Here is a 25,567-nt window from a genome sequence, read left to right on the forward strand (position 1 = left end):
TGACCGACTATGCTTCTTTGAACTGAGCTCTACAAAAACCTCTTCACTGCATTTTCAGCTCAAAGTCATTCTGCGTTCACACTGCGGACTTTAAAGCTGCACTGTGAATATTAAGAAAAAAATATTTTTTTACATATTTGAGAGGTATGAGACAGATAATCTGTAAAAATAATTAAAAAAAATTAAGCTCCTCTGCCTTCTTCTAGTGAGAACTAAAAACAACCAATCAGAGCCAGGAGGCGGGGCTTAGCCTTGCCAATCACAATCTCCTGCAGCGCTGCTCATCCTTACTCCCTCTTTTGCTTTCTACAGCAGATCCTGTCTTGAATGCTAGGCTAGTTAGCATGGCCAGCAATGTCGTGGTAAGTTGTTCCTCTGCCTCTAGCACATTTAGCAGCTCATTCATGAGGATTACTGACAGCATTAAGACCCACCTCTTGGCTCTCTTTGGTTGTTTTTGGTGCATTTCTTCTGACAGAAATCGTAGCTCAGGGGGCAGGAGGAGGAGAATGATCTTTTTACAGTTAAATGGCTGCAAAATTATTCAACTGTACATCTTTGAAAAGCAGATGTGGTGCCTCCTGCACAACCAACCAGAATGCAGCAAGTGGTTTCTGGATGGTAAGTCAGCAACAAAACAGAAGCCGTTGTACATGGCATACAGTGGTAAAACCAGCTGACCAAACGCAAACTAACATTTTGCCAAAAAAATGGCTGGGTGTGTTTTTTGTTTTTTTTAGCGCTTGGTGAGTTTTTAGAAGCAGTAAAAACCCAAAACATGCAAAATGTTCATTTTGTACAATAGGTCTCCTTTAAAAGCCAGGCATATTACTTAGATTTAAATCAAATGCTCTGAAGTTCTGTGGACACACTTCTCTCACTTTTTGTTGAGTTTTCATAGCAACGTCTGCTTTCCATGGAAATTTGGGCCAAACTCTGGTCCAGTAAGTAAAACTCTCATACTGAACTGGACCTTTGCATCCCAATTCAAACCGAAAGGAGACAAGCAACCTAACAGGAAACACACCATGCTGATAAAACCCAGCCATTCAGGGAGAGAGGATAAAGGCTCCCTGAAATCCTGATTAAACTCATGTGTAGCAGTGAAATGGGACCCTTAAAGAGGCAAGACCTCATTCTGGACAAATAGCAAAGCAATAAAACCTCCAAAAAGTCTGATTTATGTACAACGGAGGAGTTTAAGGCGTCTGCAGGCCTTAGCAGTGTTTGTTCATTGTGACATTAACCGGTTCATGAAGTTCAGATTTACACATGTGGCTGTTTGATAGCTGCTACGGCCAGCTGATTGGTCATGTGATGCAGCGGTGGGTCATACGTGTGGAATAAATTCTTCAACCAGTCCGGATGCAGCGGATGCAACCGCTGCAGATTCAAATATTCAGGCTGAACCGGTGCATGTGTCGTAAAACAAACACAAAGCACAATGAGTTTATAGCCAAGGACAGGCCACCAGAAAGAAATCTAGACAGAAAAACTTAAAATAATAACATGATCAGGGCTGAAAAGATTAATCAGATTTACTGGTATTAATCGATTATTGAAATAATTATCAACTAATTTAGTTAACTGGATTGATTATACATCCTTTGTTGCATTTTGAACAAAAACATTAAAATTTTCTTCTTTAAAAGGAGTTGAATTATTTGTTTATTTCCATGTTTTATGTATTTTTAATATCAATAAAAAAGTCTAAAGCACTTAGATGAAAAATATGCCAATTCCTTTGTGTTTGATTCTGATACTCGCTAAAATAATCGCTAGCTGCACCTCTGAACATGATGCAGTCACTTTCTACTTAAACAGAAATATAGAGCAGAGACTCTTATTTTGGTGGGAGCTTTCAAGTGCCAATGGAGCAGAGCGTTATACTGTTTTGTTGTTTTCTCTACAGAGTAACATCTTTATGAGAAGTGCATAGTAGCTTCTTATTTAGCCAGGCTATCTGCTCCGGTAGCCAGCTGGGTGAAGGGTGGCATTGCTTCAGTTTCCACACCCCAGAAATATTTCCAAAAAGTTAAAATTAGCATTTTTAGCACCAGGTTACTCTAAGCATAGCACTCTTTTTTGTGGATTCCTCTTCATTCCAGAATGAAGAAGACAAGAGCGAAAGCTGTAAAATCTAATTAAAAGGAAAATGTTTACTGAAGACTCAAGTTCAAGTTGATTCAGATGCCGACACTTCAACAGATAACGAGGAGCACCACAGCAGCAACTCCTCTCATAGGTTTTAGCATTTAATCTCCAAGGAGGAGCTTCGTCCTCAGAGGCGGAGCTTCAACCGGGAAGGCGGGGCTTCATCATCAGAGGCGGAGCTAGGTCCACCCAGGCGTTTAGCACAGCTGAATGGTTGCCATGGAGATTAAAGAATTTCTCAAACATGCATGAAAGAATCAAAGCAACGCTCCAGCTTTATCTGTGACGAGGGAATAACATTATAACATTATGGCTGGATGATACGGATGAGAAACTTATCACTGTATAAGCGTTTCATATCAGTCGATATTGATAATTATTGATTAGTTTTTTGTTTTAAATATCTGAAATTCTGCCAATTAATGACATCATGTTTTCTGCTTTAAAAACCAACCACACCGTTGGTTTTTATTTTTAAGCCGTTAGAAGCAAAACCTGGAACTGCTGCTGCACAAGTTACTCAGCAAGTTGTTGCTAGGTAACCAAAGAATGAATGAGTTGCTAGGTAACCAAAGAATGAATGAGTTGGTTGATTCCACCAGCCCAGCTTAGCTAGAGGTGAGTGGTTTATTGGCTAAAACCTTTCCTCCGCCTACATCTCCCAGAATGCTGTGCGGTTCTGGATCAAAGTTGAATATTCTATCAGACCTATTATCTACTGATATCAATCACGTGATTATCCAGCCCTTTTATAACAAGATGGGGAGCTAAATACGTTGGTTTTATCTAATACTGCCTCTTTAAATAAGTGCAGCTCAATACTATGAATAAATTGCAACAAACTATCTGGAAGGCAATATTTGTGGTATGTGAAGAGGAGTCTCAGCCAATCGGATCACACCTGACCCAGATGGTTGGTCCTGTGACCTTTTGAGCAAGTTAATTTCTCAACCCTGGACAAGAGAGGAAGAGGACGGCGAAGATGAGGAGCTTCTTTAATTCAGTTTGAAGATAAATGAGAGGAAGGGAGGAAGCGTCTCTGCTGATAATCTGAGCAGATCCTGGATCTGGACACACAGAAGCTCCTATTTCTTCTTCTCATTATTATTATTTATCATTTAGTGACAGTTCAGCTAGCAGAGATTCTTTATGCCTGGACTCGTTTCAGACCAGTTAAGCTAAGCCCTCATCCTTGGCTTACAGGCAGAAATAAAACGGATTTTCTACCAAAGAATGACGTTCTTTCCATCCTCACACATGCACACACACACAATGAGAAAACACACCTCCTCCTGTGTCACCTGTACAAACTGCCTCTGCCTGTTTTTTTTGTTATTGTTTGCATTATAAGCAGCTCAGTGGGGAATAATTGGTGTCAAAACCGCTGAGGCTGATTCACCGGAGCGACAAAAAGAAAAAGAACAAACAACAAAAAAAAAACTCAGGGATCAAACCTGCAGGGATTTCCCACCAGAAGCAGGAATATTACAGCGCAGATTCAAAATCATCATTGTAGTGTTGAAGGAAAATTTCTAATTTATTCCTGTATAAAATTCACCGCCTTTGATTTAATCCAGGATGCCATTTCTTATCTTTTCCGCTCAACTTTCCATCTTTATCTCACACAGAGCGACACTTTCTCCTTCCATCTTGGTCTGTGATCGCTCAGCAGACCTAACGATACCGACCGAACTCCTCTCAGACTCAGCCAACTTATTTATTTATTATAATTTTGCATATATTTAGGAAAACTGTTTCAGCTGTAGTATTCTCTTTCCTAAAATACTTTCTCTGGATACTTTGCATTGTGTATCTGCCATACAAAAGCCCTCAGATGGTTTCTATATGCAAGTTAGAGAAAAACTTCACATGTTTTTAACGTTTCAATTACTAAACTCTTAAAAGTGCGGCCTGCATTTGTTTTTACCTCCATAAATTAGACACTTTACACCACTAAAGCCAATTCTTTCCTGGAAAAACAGCTCAAGCTCTGTCAGATTATCAAGTCTTTCCACAGATCCTCAATTCCATTTAGGTCTGGACTTTGACTAGGACATTCTAATAAATCAATATTTACCTACCGATAGTCATGGAAGACCCCAAACAGATTTTCTTCCAGGATTATTCTGTATTAAGCTTCACTGCCTCAGCTGAAGGGAGGCATCCCCACAGCATGATGCTGCCACTGCCATGCCTCACCCAACAGGTGCATCTAGACAGCGTTTGGTGTGCAGGTCAGTTTTGTTCCATATGTTTACATAGGCCTTATGGCAAAGTTTTAACAGAACTCTGTGTAGACAGAGAGTCCCATTCAAACACAATGAGGTCTGGAGTGGACCAGTGGTTAGTACCGCTAACTGAAAGATTAGCTGAACTAACCCCAAAGCGCTAATCAAAAACATTTGTTCTGCTAACACTAAAGCGGTACACTAACATGGTATTTAGCGCTAAAGCGCTAAATTTAAGAAGAGTATTTGAGGAGGCTCACAAAACAATTCATATGTGAATTTTTGCTGAATTTGTTTAATAACCTAGTTATTGTTCATATAACTGTTGTATTCTTCTAAACAAAAATTAGCTGCTATTAGCACATTAGCGTTAGGGTGCCCACTATTGCAGGGGCTCAGGCGATGAAAAACTTCTGATGCAAGGAAAAAAAGTTTAGAAGTTCTCATTAGCATTAGCAGCAGGTATTGGAAAGCTTATCAAAGGCCTCCACATAAAGGAAATAAGCAGCGTTTGCTTGGAATAGCCTTTTTACTGCAGGACGTAATGAAATTACACTAATTGTGCCAATTAAAGTAATTCTGGTTAAAGAGTGTCGTCTTAATTCCTCAGCATTAGCAATAGGATTTAGGATAATTAACAGTGAATTGCAGGAGTTCATATTCAGTCAGTTTTCAGTGTTTTTTGGTCTGATCGTCGTTTTGGGCCAGCAGAGCCGATTTTTAGATGGAAATAACTCCAGGCTTGTTCTGCTAACCGCTCCGTGAGAATCGGTGTGTTTGCTGAACGCGGCCCGCGTCTCGGGTCTGATTAATTACTCCGACTCTGAGGAGTTGGAGGCGACATATGCTGCAAGAGCTCATTCGCATGCGTGTAAAACGTGACAGAGTATCACAGTTAGCGTTGAGTTTCGGATTCAAGAGGAAGGCGCAGCTTCAGGTAGGAGTGTGTGGCGTCTGCTGGTGTGTGTGTGAAGGCGTGGGTGTGTGCTGACATGGAGGCTCGGCTGCGGCACCAGAACCTTCGTCCGCAGTGCAGCGGGGGCATCCTGGCACGGACTGGGCACCAGATGTCAGAGCGGCGCAGGAACCTGCTCAGCGGACCAGTGACACTTTTTCTAGAGCTGAATTTGGATCTGAGCTTCCAGGAATAAACTCCCACTGATGGTCTGACTAAACCTGCCCTCACACATCGCCAGGTCCAAACAAACTGTAGAGGCTCCATTCAGAACCGAACAGAGTAGCTGGGAAAACACAGATTAACTTTTCAAAGTGCTATTTAATCTACTTAATTATATGTTTTATCTGCTGACCGATTTTAATTTACAGTTTTATCAGAACTCCATGTGACAAACTCAAAATGGCAAATTAATTTAAACAGTTTCTACTTCAATATCCTTAAAGCTGCAGTATGTAACTTTTATATAAAACTTTTTTTTTTTTTTTTTTTTTTACATATTTGAGACAATTAATCTGCTCCTCTGCCTTCTCCCAGTGCCAACTAGAAACAACCAATCAGGGCCAGGAGGCGGGTCTTAGTGCTGTTAATCACTCCCCCTTTGTTCTCTGCTATGCTGAAGCTAGCACAGCCTTTCCTGAGTGCTAAGGCTAGTTAGCATTAATGCTAAAGTGCGAACAAAAAAAAATTTGCTTAGCTATTAGCACATTACCGGAAGTCCTCCATCAAATCCACATTTATTATTTCTATTTTTGAAGAACTTTCAACAAGTGGAAGTTTTTAGTTTTAATATAACAAAATGCTGAATATTAAGAGGTATGGATATTTTTGAAAGGCACCATTTACTTTTTGCTTTAGATCCACGTAAAGAAACAGATTGTTTTAAAAGGCAGCATCTTTAATGTGTTCTCCTCACGTTCCTCTACAGAAGAGTCGCTAATAAACTGATGTAATGACTCTAAACAACATCAGCTAAACAAGGATAAGAGACGATCGCAGTTAACAGTCTTTGGGAATGGCCAAATCAATACCCATAAAGAGCAAAGAGCTGTTAGCTATGGTCATTAGTCGTCCAATGGCTGCTGAAATAAAGCAAAACCGTCTCTTCAAAAGAGACGAGCATGAGAGGAAAGCAATAAAAAATCCAGGACGGTGATGCTTGGAGTGCTTCACTTTAATTACCAGCTACAAAATGGGAAAAAATGGTTTATTTCTCTGGTAAATGAACAGATTTCACCCATTTATGCTCAAAACAAGCATTTTCTAAATATATGACACAGCTCTTTAGGATTTTTCTTTCAGAATTTAAGAAAGCTTTTACATAATCAGTGATTAGTTATAACAAATATTGATTATCTGAGGTATTCAGAGGAATAATTATGTATTTAAAGCTCAGATAATGATGCAGTATTTTGGCTACAGTAAAGTATTGTCGATGTTTTTTTTCCCTTTTTCTTAAAATCAAAATATGCAAATCCCGTTATCCATAAATCTGCTTCTGATTGGTCGACCAGGCCCCCATGACGACTCCTCTCCCAGAAACACAAACTGGGTCGAGTCCTAATCAGGCTTTAATTAAGCCAACCCGTTGAAAATATTAAATATTCTAAAACTTAATATTAAATCTTGTCAGACTCTGTGGAGTCAAATCTTTTTGCTTGAATTGTGTGCTACGTTACATTTTCAAAGAAAGTTTATGACCTTAATGGGGCAGTATTGTTTAAAATGTACTTTTTTAGCTTTAAATTATGTTATACTGTCATTTGTTCATCAAAAAAAACCTGGAGTGTTGCTTTCATTCTTTCATGTTTGAGAAATCCTTTAATGTCCATGGCAACCATTCAAATAGCCTGGTTGGACCTAGCTCGGCCTTCAATCCGTAGCTCCTCCCCCACTGAGCTCCTTCAGACTAGCCAGCAGCACTTAGATCATTACAGGAGACAATTCTCAGCATCTCTGATAAAACGCTGTCAAAGGGTTAATAGAGGAGCCATGTTGTGATGACTTCCTGGAGGCAGAGCTCCAGAAAGAGCAAGAGCTTCTTAAAGACACAGAGGCCCATTTTAAGGCATTAAATCAGGAAGTCAAACTTCTAAGCCGTATTTGATAAATGTAGCATTTTTATAAAATTTTTTATTCTATAAAATGGTATTTTGTGCCAGGAAAACACATAATATTGCCTGTTTAAAATAATTTAAGCGTTTTTCCAGACGGTCAGAAGCCGTTTCCCTTCGCTGCCTCCCGTTTCTCTGGACAGTTTCCAACAGTCATACCATTACTGAGAGAAATCGCTCAGGTTAATAACAGATTACACATTCTCCATCAGATTAGGGAGGCTGTGCGGACCTGCTCCCAGGATGGGATTTTGCTCTGCGCTCTTATTGCCTTGTGTGGTCAGAAATCCTGGTAGAAAAATGTTTCTGGATGGATGGCATTAAAAAACAGCTGAAGAAACTCACAAAATGATCTAACCGGCTGTTTTTTTGGTCATAAAGTAGTCATTTATCCGTTTTAAGATGATGAGAAGTGAAAAATGTTTCTTGTAATGTGGGTGCAGTTGAGCAGTAAGATCTGGAAGAAGGAGAGAGGAGCGTGTTGCCTTGTGACTGAGATGCAGGGTGACAGTTGACCTATAAGGGGGCTGACTCACCCCCGCGTTCACTTCACCACTAATATATTCACTTAGTAGCGCTCAGGGGGTGCTGCTGCTAGAAACAGTGAAAACATTACACTCAAGACACAAAACAAGCATTTTAAAACAAAATTACAGCAATGAATTTGTCTAGATGTAATTTGGCGACAGGAAGAGGAGAAAAGTGACTGAAAGTGATCCAGAGTGTGAGCACAAAGAGGAAGAAACATAAAAAGCTCCTCGGACAGAAGCCTGAGTCTCATCAGCGGAAGATCGCTGCTGGAGATAAAGCCAGCAGACAAGGCGTTGTGTTTAGCCTGCTTGAGATTTCCTGTCATCATCATTAAGTCAGCTCCTTCCACAGCCGAACAGAGGGAGAAAAACACAAACCGGATTGTTGTTGCACGGAAAGAGCGCCGCTGCAGCTACAAATCTCGCTCAGATTCAGATTTTCCAGAGTTGAATGTGAAATCTGTGTTTCTGTGGATGAAACTCATTTCTAATGAGGCTGTGGCGCTGGTTGGAGGCGGGGGATGGAGCGGCGCTGACAGTAACGGTCTGTGACACATCCCCGCCGCAGGAGTCGTGGGCGCTAGTGTATTGTGACAGAGTGCGACCTTTAAAGGCCAGAGATTGATGCACAGCAGCTCCTAAACCCAGAGACTCAGGCTCAACCCGTCCGCAGCCGGCCAGCCTAAAAAAGCCTGACTGACCTCACAGGAACAGGAACTCGAACTGAGCATGTGCGCAGAGTTATTCCTCCACATTCCTTAAATATTAAACGATGTGATCAATTACAGAAGCTGCCAATTAGCAGAGACCTTCTGACTAAAGGCACAGCGATGATGCAAGAGTGAAAACAAAGTCCACTACTGCCACCTGCTGGTTGCATTCACCAACAAGAAATCAAACTGGATCAAAACTGAAAATATAAATTCACACTAAATTTACTGGATTACTGGTGGAATTCAGCAATAGAGGAAAAATTAAAAAAAGAAGCAGAAAAAACTCGGAAAGTTTTACATTTCAGCCACAAACTCAAATGTTTTTCATTGGAGTTTAAATATTAAACAAAAATCATTAAAAAAAATTCTAATCTGCTCATTTTCTCACTGAAAATAAAAAAATCGCCTCGCTTTTTTAGAATTTATATTTCTAAGACACAAAAGAAAATAAACACCATCCATTAATCTCCTCCCACTTCAAGCACTCATGACCTTAATGGGGCAGTATTGTTTAAAATTTACTTTTTTAGCTTTAAATCATGTTATACTGTTAACATATACTCCTGCTCTGATCTATCTCATAAACACTTGAATTTGTGGCAATTAATTCCTTTTTTTTGTTGTAATTGTTTTACATGCAGTCTCAAGCTGGAACTTTTGTGTTGCGTTTCTGGTACGCCTGTAAATTTTACGCACATCTTTAAACAACAGCAATAAAGCCGCTTCTTTCTTCCCACTGGGGTTTAATTTCTGCTTCTAATCGATTTGACTGGATGCTGGAAAAAACTATTGTTGTGTTCAAGTTGTGCTAAAAGGAGTTAGCCTATCTGTGAAGCTGTGCTAGCCTAAAATAGCATCCCAGTGCTAACCATGAAGCAGCTAACGCTAGCATCTACAGTTCATGATCAGGAGTTCCTGAAACTCTGGAAAGATTAACTTTGCATCAATCTGATGGTTTAATGACATCAATTAAAAAATTAAAGACAATAAATATATTTGTTCTTGAGCTCATATTTATTTAATGATCGAGTATCAAAAAGGTTATTTGAATTGAAAATGTTGCTTATTTTGTCGATATACTGTTTTTGATTAAAACATAATTAATTAATAACAGACACTGAAATGAACTTGATTAAAAATTTTAATAAAGTTGCAACAATACAACAATGAAGTTGTAATATCACAAGAATAAAGTCATAAAATTAAGAGAAATCTTTATATTATGATTTAAACAAATTAAAAACAATAAAAATTGTTTTTGTTGAGTTTATATGGTTATTTATTTCATCATTTTGCAGCAAAAAATGGTTCTGAATTGAACCGAATCATTTTTAAATACAAATCTTGTAACTAACTTCAATAAAATTTCCCACCGCCTGATAAGATGTAGTATTTTTCAGCTGTACTGTAAAACCGAGCCGTTTGAATTACCTCTCATAGATGGTCTTGAGTGTGACCTGATCCGACACGCCCTCGGCCTCCTCCAGGAACAGGATGATCCACGACGTTCTGTACGGCCACTCCTCCGTCAGGTGGATCCACGACGCCAGGCGGTCCCAGTTAAAGATGATCTGATGGGCGCGCAGCAGGCGACCTGTCCACGTCGGGTCAAAAGGTCACCGTTCACTCTGCTATGAATTTAATCTAATCTTTAACATTTACTTTTTGCGGTTTTGGTTTTTGCAAAGCAGATAAACTTCAGATCGATGCCTTTTGAGCTGAATATTACAACTTCCTGTCTTTAGATCACTAATATTTATCTGTTCCAGTAGCGCTAGCATCAGTTAGCTGCTTTTTGAAGGATGAGTTTGATTTCCACGCCATCGCTGTGAAGACTTTTTTGTTTTGCATCCTTTCCGTTAGCTTAGGGTTTCCCAAACTTTTCAGCTTGTGAAGTTAAAAATATCGCAGCCAGAGATCAGAGATTATAAAGTCGAAATTATTATGAATATAAGGTCAAAATATTACAAAAATAAAGTTTAAGTAATATCAGGATGAAGTTGTAATATTACTAAAATAATAGTAATATTACTGGATTACTAGTAATAATAGTAATAATAATAGTAATAATAAAATAAATAAAAACATTATTGTAATCATAATATTATGACTTTATTTTACTAACAACTTTATTCTGATATTATTTTTGACTTCATTCTTGTAATTTTCTTTCTTAAATTTTCTTACCATGGCTCCTAATACTCTGTCAAATAGTTATAAAATATATATTTTATGGAATCTGAGTTGTGAGTGTCAATAAATAAACTAAGATGGCAGAGAGTTGCTCGTTTCCGCTGCCTGACCTGTGATGGAGACGATGTTGAGCAGCCGCCTCATGGTCTGGGGGCTGATGTCACAGAACCAGTCCTCCGTCAACAGCAGCTTGGTCAGGTCGAACGAAATCTGCCTGGTGATGGTCCTCTGCATCTGCCGCCGCCGGTACGTGTCCTGGACCAAACCGCAACAGAATGATGCGTTTCCGATTCAAAAAGTATTTCCAGAACAAACCGAGACTAATCGTTTCTCAGATAAAATTCAATTAAAAATGCGTTATTTATTTTAATCTATTAAACATTGTCCAATTATCTTAAAACAATTGTGGACAGTGATGCTGTGGGGAGGAAGAATCACCACTAGCAGTCAGTCCCGCAACACTTCCGAAGAGGCCTCTGACTGAAGAATGCTGCTGTGTGACAGCATGACATGCTAACAGCTAAACATCAACGTATAGAGATGATATTCCACAGAAACATGTCCTGGATAACAACATAAGTTGTTAGCAAGCGCTGCTAACATTTGCTTTAGCCGCTCCTTTTTAAAGTGTAACTAAAATCCTGTGAAAGAATAACTACATTTTAAAAAGTTCAACCAAAATGGACGGAGTCAAGAGACTGATGGTCAGATGGTCACATGCGGCAATGAGCGGAGAGGGTGTGGTCAGAACAAAACTGTTACCAACACTTTTAGATTAGTTACTCTATGAAAACCTGTCTATGGTTAGAAAGCCCGGGAGATGTTGGAGTAGGGGATACAACCCCATTATGACCAGTCTGCTCTTTGGTGCTGCTCTCCAACCTCCTTTTCAGCTCCTCTAGGTCAAGGTTCAGCTATTATTGAGCTCTCCAAACGCCAGTCAGCTGTAAAAACGACACCTTGTTGCCACGGTTACGCACTATAACCGTTGTAAGTAAAAAAGTAAGAGTGTAAATCCTTCTAGCTGCCCTGCATCCAAACCAAAGGGAATAATTACCAAACATGAAATGGTTCAAACACAAAACCTGAAGTCAGTCCAGTTGATCTCCTCCAAAACCAGTTTGTTTGGGATCATTTTCCAGCTGGAAAACCAAGTGGCGTCCAGATTTCAACCATCTGACCCGAACATGTTCCCCTCACATGAAAGCAAATTGGATTAGACTTTTCAAAACTGACAACATCTGCCTCCTACTGAGACATTATATGATCAGGCAGGGCAAAGATTAAACTATCTGGGTACAAAGAAGAATGTTAGGAGGGGGTCAACTACCAAGCAAGGTGGTGGCATTATGATGCTGAGGGACTGGAAACATTCCATACATGTTCTCTAAGATAAAGTGTGTCTAGAAACAGATGTTAGTGTTTCAAATCATCAAACCAGTTAAAATTTTAGTCAAACACAAAATGCTGTAGAGAAACTGTGAAGATGGCAGCTTCTAACAAAACCTGCGATGCTAACCCAGCGAAAATAGGTTTGAACAGAGTCTCCCAGTTGGTACAATAAAGATTTATCCATTAATTTACGAACCACTGACCACTGGAGAAGAGTCACGACACACAGGCTTGCTCTTGACACAGATCCACAGAAGACATCTGTGTTGAAACCAGACAGCTGTCGTGGTCCGGAGCCAATGCCAGCCTTTTGGTTCACTTTGAAGTTCTAACACCAGTCCCATGACCTCTTTCTCAGAGCAGCGCAGCATATGGCCACCGCTAGGTCAGAGCTGGGAATGGCTACCCGTACAGGCGGCAGCGTGTGCCTCGGTACGCGGAACAGGTTTACTTATTTTTGTGATTTGAAAAGAAGAAACAGCAGGTTTGCACACAGAAAATGTGCAGTGCACATTTCCACTATTCTGCTAATGGAAGAGCTAATTTTTAGCTTTCCGCTTTAGCTTTTTAGCTTCCCCTAAATTAACTTTTCCTGGATAAATCCTAATGCGCTAATCTACTTTGCTGTTTTGTGAACTTTCAGTGGAATAAAGTTCGATAAGTTTGATGCACACTTGATGCTGTGCAGCAAATTATGTTTATTCTGTACCCAGAATGCATCACTGTGCCGTAAACAGCTTGAGTTTAAGTGCAAAATGTGCTGATGGATGAAATTCGGCCCTTTTTTGGGGGATATAACAAATGTTACATAATTGACACATGGTGGACATCAACATGGTTGAAGTGAGTGCGTTAGCATTAGCTTCTGCAAATACCATGTTGGTATAATAGTTCTCCATCTAGTTCAAGTTCTCTCCACTAAATACTGTGTTTTCATAGTGGCTTAGCATTAGCTTCCACTAAATGCCATGTTGGTATAGCACTTTAGAGTTAGCACAACTAACGTTTTAGCTACAGTTAGTAGCTAAAACTAACTGTTTTAGCTAACGGAGCTTAACTAGATAAGCAAAGCTGATAACATTCCCTCAAAGATCCACAGCTGTAACTGGCGATGGTGGGAACTGTTAGCTAAAACTAACTGTTTTAGCTAACAGTTGCTACCAGTGCATTTTGTAATAAATATAATACAAAGTAATGTTATCTACAAGTGGAATACCTGCAATAAGTGAATAAGTTTCATTTTGTACTTGCTAATCTCCACTTGAAGTAAAGGCTTCCTCCTGCTAAGATGCTGATTTCTACACTGAGATAAGGAGCCAATAGTGACAATGTTCTAGGTAACTACCAAACAAACAGGGGAAGCAGTGAGGATGGGGGAGGAAGGCTCACAGGAGGGAGGACAGCATCAGCTAAAGCAGCAGAGTCACTTAACCTCCTGCCAGCAGACCTGGTGCCAGTGTTTTGTCACAGGGACCCACCGCTGCTAGGCCATGTCATTAGGCTGTGGCAACACAGCAGGAAGGATAAACAGCCATTACATCAATTACACCAGGAGCCCTGGCCGCACACCGAGCGCCTCGTCCATGTTGTCCCCTCTGTCCTACGGCCAGCCACGCATTCACTACTCGCCGCCTCAGGCAGAAAACGGAGCAGATAAAGCTGCATTTCCTGACCGTATCCAGTGATTTCAGATCAAAATAAGAGGAAAGAGGCAAAAACAATTACAGTCATTTTTATATCAATACGTTCGATAAAACCAAGAGCAGTTTGAAAAAGCATTAAGGTATTTTAATAGTACTTAAGGGGTTAACTTCACACAAAGTCGTGGTTTTCATAACTTTTTTAGCAACACAAATCTTAAAAGTGTGGTGTGTAATTATGCCTCCCACCATCGCCAGTTACAGCTGTGGATCTTTGAGGGAATGTTATCAGCTTTGCTTATCTAGTTAAGCTCCGTCAGACTAGATGGGATCGGGGTGGAGCCAGCAGCAGCTTATTTAGACTTCAAGACACCCTAAAACATTTAATTCTAACTAAAATCTCTTTATCTAAGAATGATTTTGTGCAGAAAAAATAAATGAGTATGTTTTGTATAGGCCATTGACCCTTCTTAAAATGTTCAGGAAGCATAATAGGTCAACTTTAACAATTAAAAGGAAGCAAATGTCACTTCAACTCCTCCTGAGCCTGGAAACAAGCAAGAGTTCACTTCAAATAGCTTTGTGTTCTTTTTTTATTATTTAGTATAATTTAACAAATAGGCCTTGTAGCCGTGTGTGAGCCAGGTTTTTATATCCTTGTGGGGACCCATTTCTGTCTACAATGTGGGGTTGTGGGGACCACAGCTACTTGTTGGGACATTTTCTTGGTCTCCATGAGGGGAAATTCTACTTTTGGGTCAGGGGTCAGGTTTAGGGCCAATGTGTGAACTGACTTTTGGTTAGGGTAAGGTATGTGACGGTTAGAGTAAGGGTTAGGATGAAGAAAATGAATGGAGGTCAATGTAAAATCCCCACAAGATATGAAAACACGACTGTGTGCGTGTGTTACCCTTCGGTTTAGAGTAGTCTTGCTGCCAACCTTGACTTGATCTTGGGCCAGGCTGATCAGAGACATCCTTCTGTCCATGTCGTCATGACACCCTAAAGGAAAAAAAACCTGCATTAATCTGCAGAAATAACTTGCTAGTTGCTGTTAGCTGCTGCCAGCAGCTACCAGCTGTTAGCTGCTGCGGCGTACCGTCGGCCTCCCCGTTTGTGGGCGTGGCCATGCAGAGCTTCTTGGCGCGGCTGAGGCCTCTGCTGTTGAGAAAGACCGGCAGGTGGACAATGTTCCTCATGTAGTCATGGCCGTTGATGTTGGAGTCTCTCAGGACGCTGTTCAGGTTCTGGTTGATGGCTTTGATGATGATGTGAGGGTCGCTGGCGAAGATGGAGATGAACGGACCCTTCGAGAAGAGAACTCGCACCTAAAGTAAAAAATAAAAAGATCAATAAAATATTTTTCTGACACACTCCGTACTACAAATACCTAAAGAACTACACTTTTTTTTCTCACATTTCATTTTGTTTCTGTTTGTTTACTTAGTTTCAACGCCTGTGTCTTATTTATAAATAAAAAGAACGTCTCAAATATTTTAGCCGATTAAACTGATTAACTGACAGAATAACTAAGCCTTAATCAAACATTTTCAAGGACTTCAAGCAGCGTATGCACCTAAAACTTTAACATTAAAAAGAAGGATGCATGTAATCAGGCAGCAGCAAACAGCTGGAGGCAGCAATCAGCTGTGGCCCGTAAAGCTAATGACTCCTGTGAGAGCCGCCTGTCTGCAGCGCGTGAGGCCGGGGATTTCCTTCCTGCTCACTAAAGAACATTGTCTGGGAGTCACAGGACTTCAATTTCAGCTCCATGCATTCATGATTTGTTAAACTCTGACCAGCAACCTCAGGCTCAACCCGAGGGCGGAGAATCTCTGCACCTAAAGCTGCTAAAGCTGCGATTTTCACCGTAAACACGCCGCATGACGTCTGCAGCTGAAACGCACCGACATGGTTTCTACGACGGCCGCTGAGGGAAGAAAGGAGTGAAATTCCACCAATAACCTGTTCCTTGTTTTTTTATTTTAGAGTACAGTACGATCTCCAAAAAGCTCAGAAAAAACATTAAAATTTTCAACTTTTAAACTCAGAAATGTTGATCTCAGCATTTCATGCAACTAGATGTAAAATTTACTACAGTTTTCAATTGAGCTCTGGGAGTTAAGCAAAAAAAAAAAAAAGAATTTTAACAACAGTATTATACTTTCTGTAAAAATGGGATTGTTAAATCATTGTAGATCAAAAACATTTTGTAAAAAGGGTCTCATATGTTTGAGTTATTAAAATAAAAGCTAAAAATCTCCAGAGTGTTTGGCTATCAATCTGTATTTAGCCTAGTTTATGGAATGAATGCACACAGGTTTCAGAGTAAAAGTCATCAGATGTTAGCGGTCCTGTTCACCACCACTGTGTTGTAACAAAAATGTCCAAATTTAACAATATTATAATTTATGAGTGAAAATCTTGTCCCAAATTGGCACTTTTGGCAGATGAGGTAAGTTTTTCCTTGGACTCAACTTTCCAACAGCACTCTTCTTTTCAGGATATTAATGAGTGAATTACCTAACTTCATTCTGTGTTATTGTTTTTATGTAATATTGAAGTATTTATTAGCTGTAAACCACCAGAACAATAAAAAACCATTTAAATAAACCTCTGTTTGTGATGGATCTTTAAAATCAGGTTAAGCTACTTGGTCTCATGTTTGTAAAAGACCTGGACAGCAGAGAGGAGGACGCTGCTCACCGTGTCCAGCATCTGCAGAACTTTGTCCTGTTCACAAGAGTCCAGCCCGTCGATGATGACCGTCATGCGCGTTTGGTTCTGAGTGAAGCCGTCGATGGTTTTGGCCATTTTGGACATCATCTCCACTTCGTGCTTCAGGACCTGGCGAGAAACACGAGAAAAACAAATTCAGAGCAATTCAGCTCCAGTTCAGGTCTTCTGACTGGTGAAATCTTTATACCATCAAAACTTGAAGGCTCACTGCATGACTGCTGTTTTTCAAGACAGCAGTCATGCAGGGTTAGCTTCTGTAATGTTTTACTATGGTTAGCTGTTTAGCATTAGCTTACACACATTTTTTGGTATATTTAGTGTTAGCTTCCGCAAATGTTTAGATATGTTTAGCTGTTTAGCGCTAGGTTCCACTGTTTTTTATTTAATTAGTGGTTTAGTGTTAGCTTCTGCTAATTCTTTGTGCTTAGCAGTTTAGCATTAGCTTCCTTATGTGTGTTAGTGCAGCTAAGGTTCTTGTTTAGCAAATTAGTGGTTAGTGAAGCTAACTTTTTGGTTAGTGGACAATAAGTAGTGTTGATTGAACTGCAACCATATACTGTATTTCCTATACAGCCATGGCGGCCATTTTGAAAATTGTCCATCAGGAAGAGAAAACACAAGATCAAAAAGATATATATGACTTTTTATGGTTCAAAATATGAAACCAAACATTAATCCAATTGGCCAAGAAAGCTGTGGTGGCCATCTTTAAAAATCAAAAAGTTATCAGTAAACATAATTTCTATGAGTCCAAATATGTATGATTTGACACTAAAAATATTCATCTGGAAAATTTGGCGCAAAAATTAATTTTTATCTTGAAAAATATCTGGTTGAATTGCTTCAGTTGATCTCTTCACCTTCATAAACCCTTCGCTCTTCAGCTTATGTAAGTTGTTGGCGGCGCCATGCAGCCGCTTCCTCTGGGAGTTGAGGACGGAGTCGGCCACCTGCCACCAGGTCCGGAAGTTGAGCAGCAACGCCAGTCCGACCACGCTGGCCATCGCTATCAGAACTGTGTTTACCGTCAGGTTTTCAGAGTCCACCTAATGAAAAAAACAACAATAACCACATTAAAAAAGCCCCAAACTCCAGTATTTTAAATTATTTTTTATTGCTTAATGTACCTTAAAGATGGATAGCAGCACCACACCGGTGATCAGGCATCCACACGTCAGCGAAACAAACACGAAGGACGGAAGGCAGCAGGTTTTCTTCCATTTCTGACCTGAAGTTTTGGAACACAAACACTGATTTTAGAGACAGATGGAAATTTACCACTTTACAACAACTATTCTGCGTTTGTTTAGTTTTATGTCACAGACCAAACACAAAATGGTGCATAACTGGGAAGAAGAGGGAAGGATTTCAGCAAGTTTTAGATGCTTATGATCTGAATTTGAAGTATTTAAAATGTTTTCTTTTATTATTCTATACAAATAAAAGTCTGAAGACTGCGCTCAGCCCCATTTACTCTGTTACCCATAAATACGTCACCCTTAATTCAGCAGTCAATTGACTTTGCTGATAATAAAGCAAAGATTAGAAATATTTATTTTATAAGTTTCTTTTTTTATCAGTCAAACTTGAAAGTGAAAATGAAGTGAAAAAATTTAAGTTTGTGAAATGTGAAAGGTTTTATTTCTCATCTGAAAAAAAGAGGTTTTTGAAAACGATTTTTGAATCGTACTGCATTTTAAGCAACAAAATGTTTTCTTACTTAAAAAAGGACATTAGGATTTTTTCTTTCATATGTTTATTTTACTAGCTAAAATAACTACCACACAATGGGAGAATTTTTATTCCATTACTTGATTAATTATCAGAATAACTGATCGATTACTAAAATAATTGTTTACAGCAGCCCTAAATGTTAGCACGTCATCACAGTAATTACAGCAACAGCCTTCAGTCAGAGGCATCTTCAGATATGATGTGAGACTGACTGCTACTGGAGTCTCAGTATCACAGCATCACCTTCTACACTGACCTTTTTGATATGTTGTGGAGAAATTTAAATATAAGATTTCAAAACCATCTGATATTTGCTCTAAGAATATTCATCCACTGCTCTGTAGAAGCTTTTCAGCGGCGGCGGCTAAGGCAGCCATGTTACCTTTGATCTCATCGTTCATGAAAACCCGGAACAACCTGGTGGCCAAGAAGCCGAACTCCGCCTCGCAGGCGTCCGACAGCGTGGCGATCATTTCAGCCAAAGACGTCTCCCCTCCGACGCTGGACAGGCGGTTATAGTCCGTGAACAAGAACCTGTCAAAGACAAGAATAAAACATAAAGGCAGCAAGGCATCTTTAGTTTTAAAGATTCACCTTTTTTTTCTATTTTTAGGATTTAAAATGAAGATAAACAAATATTTAGCAAAAACAGGATGAATCTTTTTCTGTGTGTGACAGAAATTAATTGCATTCATAGACATTTATCATCTCAAAAATCCAGATTATTTTTTAAGGACAGATTACATTCTCTGCATTTGAGAAGTTGATTTAGTTATCAATTAGTAGTTAACTTGAGTATAAAAAGTTATTTTCTTCATTTTTTGAAGGATAGTTGGGTTTAGAGAGCCTTCGTAAATCATTTTATTTGTTGCTACCGTTTTGTTTATTTAAAATATCTAAAATAATATTCTCTTCCCTATTCCCAACCCAAGAGTTGAACCTTTTACTGTCTTTGACAGAGGAATTAAATATGTAGAGGTCTTTCCGTAACTATCCGGAATGTTCCGGAGACTCTGCGTTTCCATGGCGATCACCTGACAGGCAGGGCTCTAGCGGTTTGCTCTGGAAGATCCAGCGGGTTCACAAACATCAGCTTGAGCAGTAGCTCCATGTAGCCGATCTGACGGGCCAGACGGGCGCTGATGACCCAGGCCCAGTGCCAGCTCTCCTTCTCACGCCGGCTCCCAAAGTACACCAACACTGAACAAAAGACACAAATAAGGCCAGCATGAATAAATACACAAACAGGTTGAAAATATGCTTTATGTTGTAAAAGTTAGGAAAAACTAGAAGCTGCTATCACCAGGCTTACAGCCCCCTCTAGTGACCATTGGTAATAAGACTTTATTAAGATCAAATAACACAAAATGTTAGTTAGCAACATTATTTTATTTTTCCATTCTTACAAATGTGGTTCATATTTGTGTTAATGTAGATTAATTTAGTAGAGAAAACGTTTTCTGTCATAAAGTTGTAAATTTTCAGGGGAAAAATTGTAATTATTCATCATTAAATTTCCAAATTTAAAACTAAACTAGAACAGCAAGCCGTTTTAGCGGGTTCCAAGCCCAACTTAGCAAACTAAGGGCTGGGTCTTGTATTCAATCCTCTGAATACAAGACATAATCCCAAACACAACAAAGAAAAAAGCAAAAAGAACCGATATCTCGTTTTTATATACATATTTTATCGCATTAAACTTAAAGACACTCACTCTTTTCTAAAATTCAGTTATATTCAAAATAATCCAAAACACAGCAAAAGAAACTAGATTTCATACACACAAACAAAGACTAGCCACATTTTCTCTATTAATTCAGTTAGTTTTGTGAACACTCGTTGCAGTTTTAGTTTGTTTTTCTTTTTCACAAAATCTAATTTTATTTTCAGTAAACGTTAAATGGACAGATTTGTGGGGCGCACTGCTTATGGTTGTCCCACCTTTATTTGTGTCGTTTTTCCCAATTCTGAACTACTTTATGTTGACCTTTTATATAAAAGTAAATGAAAAACAGTAAAGTTTGTGGCTGTGAAGCAAGTTCAAGAAACCGCATTGGTATTTTTCCTCTCAGTTGTTTCCTCACCAAAGAAGGTGTAGAGCAGAGCGAGGAGGCTGAGGGAGACGGCGATGGCCAGCTTGGGGTCGACGGTAAAACCCAGAATGATGGCGACTGAGCCGCAGAGGAGCAGCGTGAGGAAAACCACCAGCCAGGAGAACTGGAACAGCGGTTCGATCTGCTGCCCTGCAAAGGTCTTCATCTCATCTGTTGAACACAAGGAGAGAAAAAAACACAAAACGAGTTAAAATCTCTAGGGTTGAAATGATTAATCGTTATCAATCGATTAATTGATACTGAACTAATCATCAACAAAAAAGTTTAAAGAGGTTATATGAGAAATCTGCAGAATGAGCCCATTTTTTAATCAGATTAATCGATTAATCATCAGAATAATCGATTAATCTGTAACTAAATAATCGCTAGTTGCAGCCCTGCATGTCTGTTGAGAGAAATGGTAGAAAAAGTCACTTCCTTTACTCACCCTCCAGCTTTTTGAGGAGGAAGGACTTGCCGCTGCCCCACTGAGCGTACAGACCAACACAGATGGGCGGCTGCATGGTGGGCTCACTGAGGATGTCCGCCAGAGCGCTGCTGTACAGGTCGTAACCCAGCATGTCGCCGTCTGTCTCCGTTGGGGAAAGGTGCTCTGTGAAAAGACAAAGAGCCTCTGAGCAAACAAACGAAGTTTCCAAACAGCAGCACTGAATCTGGAGATGCGGCTCATACTGGCTCCAAATATCTGCGTCAGGATGCTTTTCTGGTGGGTGCAGTCGATGTTGTACGGCGTCTCTCCAGCTTTGTTGGGCCGGTACAGGAGGCGGCCATCTTTTGGGTTCCTGAGCAGCAGCTCGGCCAGCTTTCGGCTGCGCCCGCGGATCGCAATGTGCAGGGCAGTGTCCCCTTTCTAAAAGAAAACATGCTTACAGCTGAGCAGAAAGAGTGGCGATGGTTCAGGGTTTGCAGAGCCGTACCCGGTCCACTGCAGACACTTTGGCTCCTTTATCCAGGAGCAGCTCCACGACATCTATGCTCCTCATTTTAGTGGCTTTAACAAGCGGAGTCTCTCCGTCCTGGAAGATAAACAGAACATGCAGTTTATACTTAATGGGTTTCAGCTTCTGGAGGAAAGGGAATTTATTCATCTACAGTATACAGTTTGTTGGGGGAATTGGATTGTTTAAACTCCAGAAAGAGGAAAGACGTATAGCTACGTCTAGTGTAACTATGAGTATAGAGTAACTATACGTCTTTCCTCTTTCTGGAGTTAATTTTGCCCTGACATCATGTCTCACATTTTATTCCAAATTAAAGGTCAACTACAGCGGAGTAAGTCATACATCAGTCATTATGACTTTATTAAAGCAGGAGACATTCAGACTCCAGTAAACATCAAGGCAGATAATAGTGCGATAAAAAAATGTAAACTCATAATTTTACTCCAGAATGTTGCTCAGTTGAGTTTCTAAATTGTGATTTTTAAACTGTATGACTTTATTTATAATGCACGTACCTTGGTGCAGCTCTCCGTGTCAGGATTGCACTGCAGGATGTCCCTCACCATGGCAGCGTTTCCTTTCTCCACTGCCCAGTAGAGGGCAGTCTTCCCATCCTAGAGTGGCAAAAGCAAATGCTCCTGCTATTAAATAAAAAATACATTTATCATGGAGAGGGGTGTATTATAATGGGTGAATATTTATCTTTGTGCAATTCTAATCCAGGGAAGAAAGTTTAAAACAACAAAGAAAGACAATATAAACGGATAGAGTTGCATTTCCCACAGAGAACCCATGGAGGAAGGAAGGGCCCCTACCTGGCCCGTGACGTCGACATCGGCGTATTTGTTGAGCAGAGCTCGGACAATCTCCACATGTCCTCCTCTTACTGCTCCAATCAGCACTGTCTCTCCACTCTGGAACAGAAACATGGCAGACGCCGTTACGCATCATGTGGAGCCGCCGGGTCAGAGCGTCCCGCCGCGTCTCACCCGGTCGGGGTTGTTGACGTAGGTTCCGGCGTCCAGCAGGTCCTGAACGATCTCCGTGTGGCCCTCCTTGGCGGCGATGGCGAGCGCCGTGTTGCCGTCCTTATCGGTCATGTTGACGTTGGGATTCCTCTTCAGCAGCTCTTTGACGACGTCCGTGTGGCCGCCTTTCACCGCCACGATCAGAGCCGTCCTGGAGTTCTGGGGAAACAGAAAAACAGAGATTTCTGAACTCAAACATTTTACCAGATTCTTCCTGCCTCCTCTTTTAAAAGTTTACAATATAAAAGTCTCTCTGCAACAATCAGTTGTATTAATCCATGTGATTATTGATGGAACTTTATGAAAACTATTTAAATTTTTTACATATTCGCTGAAACTGTCATGTGGTGACAGAATATTATCAGAAATTGATCCCTGCTTCCTCCGAGTGCAAACGAGAAACAACCAATCAATAAAAATATGTGTTTTTTCAGAATAGGCAGAGATTGTAACTGAAACACATCTCTGTCCGTTCTCCTCGCGAGTAAAAAGAAACTAACTCTCTCTTGTCTTTTTCAATGTTCTAGGTGCATAAACCTGACACTAGCGTTTCACTGACCAGTAGTTCCTATAATGAGCTCAGCAGATGTTTGCTAATGACTACCGGCTAGTCTGAAGGAGCTGGGGAGGAACTGTGCCTCGAAGGCGGAGCTAGATCCAGCTGAATGGTTGCCATGGAGATTAAAGAACTTCTTAACATGCATGAAACAATGAGGGAACACTCCAGGTGTGTTTTTTATAAAGGAGAAACATCATAGCAACATAGAAAGCTCAAAAAAGTAGATTTTAAATAAAACTGTACATAAGGGCAAGTTTAGGGCCAGAGGCTACTTTCCTGTTTAATTGTTTTATTTCTTTGTCGTGTCGTATTCATAGCCCAGTGCAACAGGAAGTCACTGATTACTAGTGAAACGTTTCTGACTCTAATCAACTTAAAGTAAAGAATGAATATAAAATAAATAACTGAGTAACACTTGTGCTTTTGTGAAATTTAATTTTGACAACACTGATTTGTTAAAACTTCTTTAAAACTTTACATAAGCTTGGATTTGCTTTTTAGTTGTTTATTGTGAGCGATGTGAGTAAAACATGACGGCGTTGAGTGGAAACTACTCACTGCTCCTTCCTGATCCACATCAGCTCCGTTGGCCAGCAGGTGCATCACGCTGTCGTAGTGGCCCTTCCTGGAGGCCCAGATCAACGGGGTGGTGCCGTACTGCAGAGAAAACCAGTTGGAATAAATTAATTACAATAAATAAAGGAAGAGATCTCTGAGATAAAGTGGCTGTCTCTACCCTGTGTGGGTCTGAAACAGAGATCAACATCTGTGAGGCGGTGGCTACCTTGTCTGAGCAGTTGACCTTGGCTCCATACTGCAGCAGGAGATCGACGATCTCTGCGTGGCCGCGGCCCGCCGCCCAGATGATCGGGTAGACGCTGTACTGTTGGGCCAGAGCAGAGCTGATGTCACGGAAACTAATGACCAGCGCTACACAAATGGTTTAAGCTGCTTTAAATAGCAGAGAAAAAACGTCTGTAGTTGTGTTTACAGTACAGGTGAACCGATTAATCGATTGTTGAAACTGATTTAGTAATCGATTAATCGTTAACTGGAGCACACAGACTCAGAAAACAGTTCAAGAAATATTAATATTTTGCATTTTAAATAAAAACACCTTGGTCTGCTAATATGTTCTACGCCGAATGCTTTAATTTTGTTACGCAATTATTAATCGGTTTATTAAAAAAAATATTAAAAAAACCAACTGATCAACCCTAGACTGTATTGAAATGAACCTTTAACATCATTTAAAGGTTTTTTATCTGTGGAAGCGTTCACTAAAGGAACAAATTTTGCATTTTAGGGAACAAAATATTTTTATTTAAAAAAAAAAATCAAATTGTTTATTTTAATCTCTTACAGTATTTCTACTTAAGTGGTAACCCTCTGATGCATGAATTATGATCCTTTGTGTCAGAATTTTTTTTCCATTTTTTAAAATTCTTTTCTTAACGCATAAAAAAGGTAGGAAAATTTTTTTGTAAAAATAATTTTGTTTTTATTTTTTATTTTTATGTGATCAATTGTAATTTTGTCCAAATACAAAGTTGTTATTTGAAAAATACATCAGTAGTATTGTTCCTTAGGGGTTATCTGATGTCACAATATGTTTTTTACTTGCAAGAGACCGGGTCGGTTCTCATGCTTTTTTGTCCGTCGGCCATATTGTGTTTAACAAAAATAATTTCTTGCATATGCAGCTGATGGCCAGTAGTTGATGGTATATTTTATGATGCATTAGTGTCCACTTCAGTGGTCTGTGTGCATTTATAACATAAAAATCCACAGGAAGCACAAGAAAATGGCTTTTAGATAGCTGTCCACTGTAGTGACCACTATGCATGAAATATGGAGAACATCCCAATTTTTTTATCAGATTAATTGTCAGAATAATCAATTATTAAAATAATTATTAGTTGCAGCCCTAAACTAATTATGCTCTATAAACTACTTATAGAAGAAAGAAAAGTTATACTTAGTTTACTGTATACAATAAGGAATAATTGGTTTTATAAAAGATCTGCACAATGTGATTTTCTTATCACATTAATCGATTAATCACTAACTAAAATCATCGTCAGTGTTCAGTGTTTCTGAGTTCCACCTTTGTAAAAATGTACACATCTTATGAACTCATTTGTGTTGTTCCATCAAAAGAATCCCTGTAAAAACAGAGTTTATGTCTTCAATGTGATAAATAAGTTGATAATTTTCCGTTTTGGTGCTGGTACCTGCCCAGTGATGTTCGGATTGGCTTCTCTCTCCAGCAGCAGCCGGGCCACCTCCGTCCGGCCCTTATAGGCGGCCCACATGAGCGCCGTCCAGCCTCCCTGAGCAGGAAAATCCAGACACATCAGCAGAGGACGCAACGGCAAACAAAAGAACAAGAATTACAGCATTGAAACAACAGAAGAGTTAAACCACATCACATCTCTGTTTTGCAGATTAGACCAAATCCAGGCAGATTTGCAGCTATTTCTGGACGGAGTGACACACTTTCCAGTGAAACACAATGTGGTTTATTTTAATC

General features: G+C 39.8%; 1 protein-coding gene across 7 annotated transcripts in view; it reads right to left on the bottom strand.

The window, feature by feature from the left end:
• The window catches only part of kidins220a (kinase D-interacting substrate 220a), a 55,671-nt gene that overhangs the window by 20,710 nt on the left and 9,394 nt on the right, over positions 1-25,567 (bottom strand). For 6 of the 7 annotated variants that reach the window (XM_028000752.1, XM_028000751.1, XM_028000750.1 and 3 more), the window contains exons 5-23: positions 25,269-25,367; positions 23,819-23,917; positions 23,593-23,691; positions 22,437-22,634; positions 22,263-22,361; positions 21,963-22,061; positions 21,424-21,522; positions 21,179-21,356; positions 20,934-21,098; positions 20,477-20,656; positions 19,427-19,592; positions 18,775-18,926; positions 17,786-17,886; positions 17,519-17,704; positions 16,626-16,766; positions 15,019-15,247; positions 14,830-14,921; positions 10,998-11,142; positions 10,126-10,288 (exon numbers count right to left, since the gene is read on the bottom strand). In XM_028000752.1, coding sequence (XP_027856553.1) covers positions 10,126-10,288; positions 10,998-11,142; positions 14,830-14,921; positions 15,019-15,247; positions 16,626-16,766; positions 17,519-17,704; positions 17,786-17,886; positions 18,775-18,926; positions 19,427-19,592; positions 20,477-20,656; positions 20,934-21,098; positions 21,179-21,356; positions 21,424-21,522; positions 21,963-22,061; positions 22,263-22,361; positions 22,437-22,634; positions 23,593-23,691; positions 23,819-23,917; positions 25,269-25,367 — 2,690 coding nt within the window. The remainder of the gene's footprint in view (positions 1-10,125; positions 10,289-10,997; positions 11,143-14,829; positions 14,922-15,018; positions 15,248-16,625; positions 16,767-17,518; positions 17,705-17,785; positions 17,887-18,774; positions 18,927-19,426; positions 19,593-20,476; positions 20,657-20,933; positions 21,099-21,178; positions 21,357-21,423; positions 21,523-21,962; positions 22,062-22,262; positions 22,362-22,436; positions 22,635-23,592; positions 23,692-23,818; positions 23,918-25,268; positions 25,368-25,567) is intronic. The other variant, XM_028000749.1, reaches the window with a different exon arrangement.

Source organism: Xiphophorus couchianus, chromosome 19 (genome assembly GCF_001444195.1).
Source record: "Xiphophorus couchianus chromosome 19, X_couchianus-1.0, whole genome shotgun sequence".
Lineage (NCBI taxonomy): Eukaryota > Metazoa > Chordata > Actinopteri > Cyprinodontiformes > Poeciliidae > Xiphophorus > Xiphophorus couchianus.